The sequence below is a fragment of the Anopheles aquasalis genome, chromosome 2 (genome assembly GCF_943734665.1).
Source record: "Anopheles aquasalis chromosome 2, idAnoAquaMG_Q_19, whole genome shotgun sequence".
In the NCBI taxonomy this organism is placed as follows: domain Eukaryota; kingdom Metazoa; phylum Arthropoda; class Insecta; order Diptera; family Culicidae; genus Anopheles; species Anopheles aquasalis.
In genome coordinates this window covers 81855647-81868146 of record NC_064877.1, presented here as the reverse complement: position 1 = coordinate 81868146, position 12500 = coordinate 81855647, and the positions used below count along the sequence as shown (strand labels likewise).

Sequence of the window (12500 nt, the reverse complement as noted above, 5' to 3'; positions counted from 1 at the left end):
CGATCGCTTCGCGTATCGTTGCTGGTCAGACCCCTCAATCTTTGTACTATTAGTGTTCCTTGATGATTGACGCAACCTTCTACAGTCACTTTGCATAATAAATTTTCCCGATCACGACCAGTTCGGAGTTAAAGAAGGGCAGCTGATTGTTAGCCAATGGAGGGCCTTTTTGAGGAACTTGGTGTGTGAGTGAATTTCAGATTAGAGCTCACTTTCTTCGTGCGGGAAGTAAAATATGAAGTGCCTTTTAATAATTTTTCATCTAGAATGAGATAGGTATCGCGTTCATTCACCACCACCACGTCGCGATGCGCCAAAAAATTAACTTGACGATCGTGGTCAACCGCTGTCGCTGTTACATTAATTGCTGCTCTGAAATTGGTGACCGGGATATTAGCTTTCTGACATGTATGCCTTTGTACTCCAGATACTTCTTAACTATTCGGGCCGTTGCACCGATCCCACGGCCAATCGCACGCAGCGATGTAACCACTTTTCCCTCGGTCTCGGTCATCAGCATCCTTTGGAGGTTTTGGTCGGTCAGAGTCGTCGGCCGTGCCGAACTATGCCTTCTTGTGATGCTATTATTGTTGGGCATTAGTGCCAAGATCTTGTAGATACTGAAACGGCCATATCCGGCACTCACAAAGTGTCACACGATAATCTTTTTGGTCGGGTCAGGATACCGTTTTTCAAATGCGCAAACCTTGGAACGAAGTTGCTTCGCTTTTTTCGCCATCACGATTAGAGTTCGACTGATAGAGCTTTCAGATTTTGTCTGATGACTCATAGATAACTATTATTGATGCTGCATTTTTAGTTTTAGCAGTGCGATTGACGGTTTGCCTATGAAAAATCGGCAAATTTTGTCTCTTTTTTTTAATGCATACGTTAAATCATGAGAAGCACAAAGTGCGCACGCCGTAATTGCTGGTAAGTGATTGGCCAAATGGATGATTGTGTGTTTCGCGACGATCTCGCAAGCTGCAGCAACAGCAGCAACAGAACCCTCGTCGAGACACCATCGTGCAAGGAGTGATACTATTGTTGTTGGCATCGATCGATAACCTTCACCTGACCTGGGCAAGGGAATGAAGAACAACGAAATGGTGTGCTTAAGGCCACCGACCACCACGCATTCGCACCAGTGACGACGATTAATTGAATCTTCCAGGTCCCCAAAACAGCACCCACTCCCACCCCGTTCCCCACCTTCGGAAGCGAGAAGAAAGAAATCCTTTGTCGCGGATTCTGCCAGCACGAGCTGACGTTGGCCATTTTTAAGCACTCGTGCACTTGTCCCTTACGGCGGTGGCCACGGTCGTCGTGAAGCGTAAATTTACGTTTCGTTCAGTTTGATTGTGGTTGGATCTGTCAGGCTTTGTGTGCGAACACACAGAGAACACACTGGGCACCTCCCGCGGGGCAGAATGATTCCAGAAGAACTTCGAACCGAAGGATGAAGTGGCGGAGTTGCGACAGACATCTGTCTGTAAGTAAGGTGTGGTCGTTGGGTATTGTTGGACAAATGGGGCGACTGACTGACTGGTGGTTTCCCCAAGTACGGTTCGTGATCTGTTTGTGTTTTGCTTTCCTCAAGCGCACGGTAAGACAGCTCAAGAGGATCGACGACGATGATGCCAGGCAGGCTGTTCAAGCGTGACGAATTCGCGGACATGTGGACGTTGTAAACGGAAAAAAGTGGCGCATTTTTACGGGGACTCATGACGCAGCACCAGTCTAGCTCTTTTTGCAGATGAATTGAGGAAAAGGAAATGATTTCCGACGGTTCAATTCTGTTTCTTGTTGCTATTTAAGGATAAGCAAATCGTTTAAGAGCTTCGACTTGATCTGTTGATAGTAACCACTACGTGCACTTACTTCTCAATGGAATTTAAATCAGAGTTCCCGTTCTGAGTAATCACACCAAAAGTCCCAGCTTCCTTTCACTTCTGAAAAACGTCCGTTGAAGTCGAAAAAAGCGATTCCAATTCTTACCCTGCCCAAGTCCCACGCGCTAACGTGCATATCTGACGACTTCACCGTGCCCACACTGCCCGCTAACTCCCAACGGACAGCGGTTTTAACGAGTAAATTATGTAATTACAGGCGTAGCATTCGGGGCAGTCATCCACGGACGTGCGTGGTGTTGCTGCTGCTGCTGGCCACTGAAAGCCCGGTGTCGGTGATCGCCGCCAAAGAATCCGCTCTTTAATCGTACGGTCACGACATGGGCGAGAAGTCAACTGTTGGATAATTATCATTACCCAGCGCTGCTGCGGCTGTGCGCAGCTTTTTTGGGGGGGGGGGGGGGGGGAAGCAGAAGAGCTTCCAAGGATGTCAAGTGCCTTTTTTGAAAGATGGCACCAGGACTGGGCTGGGCTGGGCTGGGCGCGGGCGAGCATGATTAATGGTGTCATGCGAGAGGGGTGCTTAGAACGGGCGGGATGTGCTAACGCGACGCAGCAGCTAGTCATTAAGATTAGGAACTATCCTCGATTTCTGGGGTCCACAGATCGCAAAAGGAGCCGAAAAACTCGATCGTTAAGCAACTTTAAGCCCCCGGTGCGATAATCAAAGAAGGCATTTTTGTTGGAATGTCGATCGAATGTCAGATGCTGTTGCCGCCATCATTACCAACTACGATGTCGCCTACTACGAGCTCGCTCAGCAGCTACGTTGATCGCTTTCCACGGAAACATCTCCTTCATTTCCGTTTCATCACTTCCCAAAATCCATGGCGCTATATTTTGGCAATAGACAAGAGGATCAATTCAATTCGAACGAAAAGAAAAGCTACATTATGCAACGCAACGCCATTTCATCCCAATGATGATGTTTTTTCTCTGCGACTTTCGCTAATTTGTCTTATCACTTTGTCTCGCTCGTTCACAGATTAAAACCCCTGGGCTCCGGGCGCCGCCTCGAAACGAAACCCCGGCCGTGGTGTGCGGACAAAAGCTGCGAGCTGCCAGCGGTCTCCAGTCAGGCAACCAGTGGCGCATCCGTCATCAGCGCGCACCAGTGTGAAGTCTGTTCCACCATCAATCGACGACCACCAAAGTGGTAGCTTCGACCAGTGTGGTTCAGTGGTAGCAATTAGCCTACGATATAACCATTTCCGACAAATCACCCAACCCAACCCGCCATCCAACACAAACGGCGGAAAGAAAGAAGAAGGAAACAGCATCCGACCAGCTGGGGCGACGGTAGCAAAATCGGTTGCCGCCGGACGACCGGACCGGAACAGGAAGTTGGTGGAAAAGGAAAATCATAGCATCTGGCCAGGCGCGCGCGCGCGCGCGTTCGCTGGCGCCATTACGATATTACGAAATATCTGAACCGGAGTTCGGTTTGGTTCGTCGGTCTTGAGTTTCTTAAGCGCAAGCGGTGTGATTTTTCTTGTGTTTTTGGCGTCGGACTGTGTCAAGCATGTCGACCTCGCCGGAGTGCTGTGCGCGGTTGGTGTCCGACTAGTGCACGGAGTATCGCTCGGAGTGTTTGAGTGCAGTGTTGGTGAATTGCCTGAAACGCGACACGGTTACTAGGCCGGCGCAGCGAAGAACAGAAGTAGTTTTTTCGTAGTTTGCGTTTGTCGAGCGAGTGGATCATGTTATCGCGAAACGGTGCATCGGTGGTGACGGTGGTGAACAGCAGCACCAGCAACAACAACATTAGCGCCTGTGGTAGCAGTAGCAGCAGCAGCAGTAGTAGCACCAGTAGCTGCAGTGGCCAGAAGGAGTCACTGGTGGACGATCTGGATGAGTATCTGTCGGAGTATAAGCTGCAGTCTCCGATCGAACCCATCGCCCACTATGCCGGTAAGTAATCAACGAGGGAAACAGGCACCAACTCTCTGTTCCACCCTAGGGGCTCATGGGCCACTTGACGCTGGCCCCCTTGTCTGGCCTTCAACGTGCCGGCGTCAAGTGTTTTAAATGCCACGATCCGATTTCCGATCCGATACCCAGGAAGTGATAACCCACGGTGTCGTACAGATGGCCGCGAAGGCGATTGTTTGCCAATTTCGAGCGTTGTGCGATTTGATTGCCGCGTCGCACGGTGGGTAAATACTGGGCAACGACAACGAATTGTCAACAAGCAGCAGGTCACATGGCTGCTGCTGCTGCTGCTTATGGTGTCAGCGAGCTGTTGAGATAACGGCCACAATGCCGGTTCACTGGCAGATGCGTGCTGATGATGATGATGATGGTTGTTTTAAGGGGTCCCGATAAGAAGGTGAGATTGGCATTGTTAATTTGTTGGTCGTCGCAGCGAGATAATGGTGGTTTGAGGGAACCGCGAATTCGCGGAGCAATTGATTGCGCTTTATCAAGATGTTGGTTGCATTTTTCTGAAGGTCGCTCTGAAAGTGACAAGGAGGACCACGACGTAGTTCATTTCTTGTGCTGATTAAATTGTGTTTTTTAGAGCAATAGATACAGCAAACATTGGTAGTTGAAGTGAATTTTATTTCCGAATCACCATTTGTTGCCCCTTTTTGCGATTTCTCTCAACAGGCACCGGCTGCTTCTACATTCCATTATTAATTTAATCAAAAAATGACCTCCAGCAAGAAAGCACTTCCTAACTGTCTCTGTGTACCGTTGAGCACACAATTTTCCCTATGCTGACTGCCGCCCTGGGGTAACCCTCTGCACCATTAACCAGCATTATGCAACGATGTAGATGCTGGAAACGGAATACTTCTTCACCGTTCAGCACTTTATTCGCTGCGTTCCAGCGGCCTCCTTTGCCCGTTGGCGATCGTCGCAGGAAAATGAAGCGCCCTCCCAGCGATCTTCGACGACTTCGTTCCGCCTAGCCAGTGCCCACAATTAGTCACGCCAATTGCCGTTACACTAAACTGCAATCAGCGATTATTACCCGCGATGGCAGTTGACAGGCAGTGCACACATCGTGAAAATAGAGGACCGGCTTAACCTTGGGTTTTTTTCGGGCAAAATAGAGTCAACAAACAAGCCGTTTCCCCATTGCCGGGATTGCACTCTTCCACCCACCCAACTGGCAGGGAGCTTTGGCTCATTACACACCGCGAAATGGTCTATGATTTGCTCCCGCGCGGCTCAACCGATGCCGCAATCCAATTTCTTAATGAAGGAATCAATTTCATTTTCCGATGGCGATGCCGGGGCGTCACGGTTGCTGAAATTGATACCCCCCTACGCCGGAGGACAATTATCGGGAGGCCACATGTAAGAGGGCCACGTGGGCCCTCGACCAACGCGCAATCGGTCGCAATTGCCTGTCTCGCGCAACTGCAAACCCGCTCCGTACGAATCCCCCTGGTCATCTGGTGACTCTGGGCCGTCGATGCGGAGAACTAATTTAAAAAAAAAGTACTCCAAAGTACTCGAACCCGGTGATTGTCGAGGGCCGTCGATGATGAAATGCGTTGAAATGCCGCTGTTGATCACTTTAATCGAGTTTCTCCCTCGAACCCATTCGCTTCGCTTATTCGTAGTCATCGTCGCCGCAGTCGTCGTCGTCGTCGTCGGAGTTCGTCTTGTCAGTTCCGTATTTTCATAAGCAAACAAATGCAATCAAGCGGAAATTTAAGAAAATAATCAAACACAAACAGAAAACGGACGGGAATGGTGAGGTGGAGATTGGATTACGTTGGCGAACGCTGGCGAGAGTGACTGTGGACGTTGTCCATTTCGTTTGTTCGCGTAAACCGCGTCCGACAGCCATTGTAAAGTTGACGCAGTCACTCACTCACTCAAACTCAATCCTATGATTGGCGACTAGCTAGTCCTTGCAAAAAAAAAAGATGGACTTTTCTAACGATCAAAAAGATCGAGAAATAAAAAATGGAATTCCGAAAGTTGAGTGACACCATGCGGGGGAACGGCAGGGGCGCACTGTCGAGCATAAATTCGCTAATCAACTTGACACCTGCAGCAAGATGATTCTGCCCAGCGGTAACCCCATCATCATCGCGAATAAATGGAATATAAAACGCGAGGAGCGTGTGAACGCTTGATGCGGCCAAGCGGGGCTCACCGTTAAGAGGAGAGTGTGTGGCCACGATCTGTCGGGCCTGCGAGGCATCCTCATCCTGCAGCTGCAGCACCAGCAGCATCAGCTCGATGGGTGATTGAACGAGGTCATAGCCACCGGGCAGTAGCGCTGGCTGGCTGGCTGGCTGGCTGGCTGGCTGCTGGACAGGTTTTGTGGCTTTTGAGGTTAAACATTTTATTCATCTTCACCATTACATCATCGCTATCGTGAGTGTGACCGTCACACTGGGCGACGACGACGATACCTTCTTCACCGTTGGCGTTGTCCTTTGAGCCAGCATCGACAGCAACGAGCTTGAGGTGAAGATTCGAGCGATCGAGCGATCGAGGCGGCCACCCCTATGTTGGTCGGGAGTAAATATTAAAAAAACGAACACTCTCGAAACGATGACAGCGACTGTGTGTGCGTTATTCGCCCTCTCAGCAGCCCAGTGAGTGATGCAACGCGATCAACAGCGATCCCCCAACCCTCCTCGATATCAGTACGGATCGATCGGATCGTGATGTTCGTGAACATATCACCGTTGGGTCACCCTAGCATATCGTTGCCTGGTGCAACATATGTTGGGCCACGGTTCAGCAGAGGTCAGCTCCGGGCCGTGGCCGTTACTGAACAGAAACGAACAATCTTAAGCGTTGTAATGAGGGATCGCGATCCATCATGTCGTTGCCGATGATCATAGCGCACAATTATCGCTTTTTTTATGGGACGATCATGCTGCCTGAGCCAAAAACTGCTGCTGCTGCTGCTGCTGCTAATCGGTTCGCTAATTTCAACCCAACCAAGACCCCGCTCGTCTTCTCGGCGATGCGCTTCGTTGACCTGCGGCCCATTCCTCCCCGGCCTCAAAAAACGAACCCCTTTTTTTTCTTGCCCTCGGCGACCAAGGGACCCACAAACCGATCACGTCATCGAACATCGATCTTCCAGCACATTTGTCGCCGGGGGAAGGTTGCAAAAACGGAGGTTTGTTTTATGTGCGTTCCGGTCGGTTGGCCGTGCCGTGTGTTGGCCACACTGGACCGGACGTGCGCCCGGACCGGCGGCGCCCATTCGTTTGTTACAAAATCTGGCATGGAGCAAAGTCGAAAAAGGTGATCACCGATCACCGCACTGCGATTGTTCTTCGCTTGTGAAGATGTGCAAGGAAGCGTTCTTCTAATGTGTGTCTGCCCAATGCCTGTCTGGATGGAGGCTAGCGATGTATGTTGTGGCGTTGCTCATTAGCATCGATGTCGTGGTCAGTGGACGGTGAGCGAAGCAGATGGACCGGCAGTGCACCGGTATGGCTGACGCTGTTCGCCAATTGTACTTTGTATTGTTTTTTTGTTCCAAGCTGTATCGATGAAGATCGAATCGCTGGTATGTTATAACGTCGGAAGAGAGGTTCGTCGCTTTCCCGTCTTTCGTTGAAGTCTTTCGTTTCTATTGAACGGTTGGAGCACCGTGCGCCCTTCCTTTTTGCGGGTGGTTGCGTTTAATGTACGTTATGCAACCGTACTTCTCAAAAGTTTGGTGCGTGCGTAGATCGTGGGTGCGTCCAGGCGATCGACAACCATTGATCGCGCTCTCGGGCTGTCTCTAGTGATCGTGCGGAATGTTCCGGCCTGCCGTTTTTCTCTCGCTCCCTCACGATTGACGCGATGACACGCGATCCCCCGAATTCTTTCTGTAATTACGCGGGTAAAGGGTGGAGTTTATGTAGATTATGGAATTACATAAGCCTCGTTTTGCGCGGGCACTGCTAGTGGCAAATCGAGCGGCTGCAATCTCAACGTCAATTTGATAATGTTGTGCAGATTCGTGGCATTATCCAAGTGATTGTGGTGCGTCCTGGACTCGACTGGAGGATAGTTTGAGCTCGCGTTGACTGTAATCATAGTGTCCGTGGATACGATGAATTTCCTTTGAACGCGTTGCTACTCCTCCATTGCTATTCACCAGACGACAGACAGACGAGCCGTTAACATGCCATTGCCGGGCACTCTTTACTTACCCGACTGATGCCAAGGGCCTGGTCGGTCTAGCCACTAGACCTCGGCGTTTATGTGGTCATTTTTAATAAATTCTAATTCTTATGCTTGTGCGTTCGTCCACCGGTGAAACGTGACCAAGTTTCATAACTATGCGTGGCCGGCCCGCAGTTCACGTAAGGGGAGCGAACCGAGCCGCCGCCGTCCATCAAGCACGGTAAGCAGTACGTGCGTAATCGTGCGTTTCGCGGAGAGCTATCTGCGGCTATTGCGGGTTCATCTAATGGGCAGCACGATTGCGTGGAATTTGCGTGGACACAACGGCGACCGAAGTGATCCTTTGGAATGCCACTGGCAAAGGATATTCATGTTTCATTTGCTGCTGCTATACGATCGCCGGTCGAGGAATGTTACTGAGATCAAGCTGGCCTCAATCGTTGACCAAATGACGAGGACAAATTGCTTCATCAACGTCGCTAATATGTTGCTGGCTGACTGGGCTCAGGCCGTTCCAGGGCTTATCGTGCGTCCTTCTTGGCTTACTTTCTCGAACTCGCGCCTATCGCGTCTCATCAATCTGCGCCTCGGTGTCGTCCACAGAGGCGGTGGCGGCGTTGGCAATAGAAAATGGCCAACCTGGGCGGGCGGGCGGGCGGGCGGGCGTGTTGTGTGCCTTCTTTTGTCGAACGAAATTCCTCGAAGAAGAAACGGGTCACCGGAGAAAAGGAAAGCCGATTCTTGAGCCCGATCACCAGCCATTAGGTCAAAAGCCGGACACTGCACAGTGTACGCCGCCGTGTACGCTACACTTCATCATTCTGTCACTGCCCACTCCCTGCCCTAATGGCTCAACTTGCGCCGTTGCTAATGGCTAGTACTAATGCTGGCATCGTGTGGCATCGTGTGGCAAAACAAAGTCCGGTCAACGAGCCGGAGAACGAAGGGAAACATTCCTTAAAAGCCCGAAAGCCATAATGTGATGTGTTGCAGTGCACGCTGGTGCGCATTTCTAGCACGATTTCGATTTTATGCAGTCGCTTCGGCCAGTCGCACGCGCCTACTACCACCAACACGATGATCGCAAACTGGACTGTTGGGATCGTGCTACATTGTATGGCACACCAGCTCCATCGCTTGCACCACAGAACGTACGGAGATTTATACTTTATACTCCCTGCCCCACCGGCAACGTGCCGCAGCATAAAGCCATCTGACCGGGAGTGAGCCACCGATAAGTGTTCGATCGGTGGTCCTCGTTGTCGTTTCTCGGCGGGCGCGAAGCGGAAATCAGACAACCGCGATGTGTGTTATGCCATTTTGTGTGTTCGTTTCGCATAAATGCTGCTCGTGCTCGTCCAATGCTCGCGGTTTGCCGGGTGATGAATGGCTGCGCGCGCGGCGCGGCCAAGCAGGAAAGCGAAAGTCATTTGGCGAGAGCAATTGGACACGCCGGCGGGACAGTTTGGTCCGAATGGAATGCCACGTGACTATGTGGCTGTGGTTGTAACAATGTATGTAATGTCTAGGGCCCTTTATTTCCTCGGACGCAATCGTTCATTATGCTTTGCCAATCGCGCAGAGACACCACAGGACATTGATGTAAACCCAAAAGCAAACCTGACCTGGCCCTGGTCTGATTGCCATTATCAAGCAACCAGAAGCAAAAGATGGCAACTCCCGTCCCCGAAATGGGTTAATTTGCGTTCGTTAATTGGTCATTACATTCGGATTCCATCGAAAACCGAAAATCACCCCAAAAAAGGCGCCACAAACAAAGCGGCACTCAATGTGGTCTACAAATCGATCCACCGGCAATTCGATCGTGCAGTTGTCATAATGAAGCAGTTGTCATAATGGGCTGTGTGTGACCAAAACACACACAGAACCATCCAGTGCGCCATCCGGTAAGCACTAGTAATTACCCTTTTTCGCATCCAACTCCCCTCGAGAAGCAACCCGATTACGATTCCCGAGTGTCCCGGGTCTCACAGCCTTCCCGGGGTCCTGAAATCGACCAGAAAGGCCGCTTGGCCATTATCAGATTTGCAGCAGCTGGGGAGGGCCACCACGACCTTATCATTAGCAGCTCGTGAGCGAAGCATCTCGCGTACTGACGCGACGAACTGTTTGTCCGTCTGTGCGATCTGCTCTGCTGAAGGTGAACCAGCGGCACCAGGGTGGCCCAGGGTGGCCCAGGGTAGTTTAATGATTACAACTCCTGCAGGGGAAAAGAAGAAGAAGAGGAAGGAGAGGACTGGATGCCCCCAGTGTTGACATACATTGGCATTCGCCCGGCAGCAGTCATTATTGATTCGTTGACTAATTGTTGACATTCAGTGCGCGGTGCGATCACTCCGTCAGTCAGTTGCTTGCTTGGAATGTCTCCGTTCGAATGCAATTGGTACTCGATCGCTTCGGTCGCTCATATGATTACCAATACAATTCCCCCCTTCTGCTCGAGGATCATACCTCTGTTGCTGCTACTGATGATGATGAAGGTTTGAATCGATTGGTGACACGTAATTGGTAAGACGCTGGCCGCGAACGACCTTGTCAAGGTTCGAGCGCGCGCGCGCGCACAGTTTTTGCTTCCCTGGATTAAGGTCGAGGTGACTCGGGGTGGTCGGGGATGCCAAAAATAATAATAAAAAAAAAGCACGAAAGAACCACTTTGCTGGGCGTGTTGGAATTGGAACTCTCGGGCCACATTAGTAGTCCGCGGTACGCGCAACGCCCACAATGTGACCATTCCGTTGGAGTCGTGGGGTGGCTCTCCCTGGCGGCAAGTTGGTTGACGATCCTCTTATTCGCGAGCTAGAGACGAGATCGCACAACAGTTTCGCTACAAATGGATCCACGAGATACGCAGTCAGCAAGAAGCAGCGCCCACCATGATCGCCAGAGTGGCGGCCACTCCAGAATTGGCACAACCAATTTACGTTCGATCGATCGATCGATCGAACGACCGGCTTCACCTAATTATACGAAATTACCCCGGACACACACATGTGCACTGTTCGACGTTGAAGGAATCTCGGAGTACAACCGGAACGCGCAACACCGATCGATATGCATCAGCATTCGTTCGGTCGATCGTTCGGTCGACGTGTGGGGATCAATTTCAACTCAAATCGATCCACTGGCCTCCACCTGCCTCGCTATTGTTGCTTGCGAAGGTAGCGACGAGGTGGTTTTGGGGCACGCACTTTGACGAATGCAAATCACAACACCGCCCTCGCCTCACTTCACTCTTTCCGTGGACTCGGAGCGATCACTAGCGAGGGTGCTGTGCCGCTTTGTGCCGGGAAATGGAAACTCTATCCGCTCACACTTTTCGCAGTTATTCGTTCCCCTTTCTGCGCTGTGGCTTCTTCACCAAATGGACAACCGAATGTGTCTGTCTGTATGTCTGTATGTGTGCGGTTGTTAGCCCTAAGGTGAGCGAAGTGCTCGCTCATTCCGTGGCGTCATTACCGGCAATCCGCGCAATTGGCAGACCGGGGATGGGAGATGAGATTATCTAATACAACACTACCTGAAGTCGGAAGTAGATCACCTCATTGCGGTGGCCACAGATCTCTTGGGTCACATAACAGTAATAAGCTTTCGGACTGTGCTCGCAGCTCTTGAACCTGTCGATCAATCTGCATACCGGCCGCGCGAGATGGTTCTGGAGTAAGCAAGAGGGCAAACTGAAGCTTCACTGCACCTTCCAGGGGCCCAGGTATCAGAGCAGCGGAAAGTTTCACCTGTAAGGAGGCGCCAAACAACTGCTGCAGTTGTACAATCATCAACACCATCATCTAGTAGTCATCTGTTGTGTGTATTTCGTGGTGTTGTAGCGGAACACACGTTATCGGCAGAGAGACACCGAAAAGTCGACCAAACAACATCCATAATGCATGCTCGTCCTCCAAAGCCAACGGTACGGAAGTCAAGCTTCGAAAGTAAGAGCGGTTTCTTGCGCTTTTATGCAATGGTTAGTTTACAAATTTGTGATAAATGCCCCTCGGTGCCGCTTGAGTTCACGGGAGAGGGACGTGTGGGATGCCCGATGAAAGAAACCGATAAAGGAAGAGGGTAAAAGTCAGGAGGCTTGCTTTCTCACCATAAACACTACAACGAGCAGCAGCCCAACACGCATCCACGGTTCGTGAATTAACACAAACAGCGCAAACGCATCCCAAAACAACTGCAAGCCGGACGCAAGCGGAGGTCTTTAGACTCGTAAATACCGAAAAAGGTGAAGAAAACCGCTCTGAGTGCGTTGAATGTATGAAAACTTGGCTTTCGATGGTTTCGCTCACTTTCTCAGGCCCTTTTTTCCGGCAGCTAGAAAATTCGTCATCAGTCACCGCTCTTTCCCGCTTTTCTGACCCTATTCCGTGGCTGTGCCTTGCATGTCAAATTTAGAGTTTTAACCGCGAATGCTCGCACGAACATATCACGATCATCCACAACATAATCACTTGATGCGCGAAG

General features: G+C 50.8%; 1 protein-coding gene across 3 annotated transcripts in view; it reads left to right on the top strand.

Moving 5' to 3' along the window:
- The window catches only part of LOC126573440 (rho GTPase-activating protein conundrum), a 47388-nt gene that overhangs the window by 27931 nt on the left and 6957 nt on the right, over positions 1-12500 (top strand). For all 3 annotated transcript variants that reach the window (XR_007608022.1, XM_050233578.1, XM_050233577.1), the window contains exon 3: positions 2896-3821. Coding sequence is in view for 2 of the 3 variants with exons in the window: in XM_050233578.1 (XP_050089535.1) it covers positions 3611-3821 (211 nt within the window). In the remaining variant the exon portion in view is untranslated. The remainder of the gene's footprint in view (positions 1-2895; positions 3822-12500) is intronic.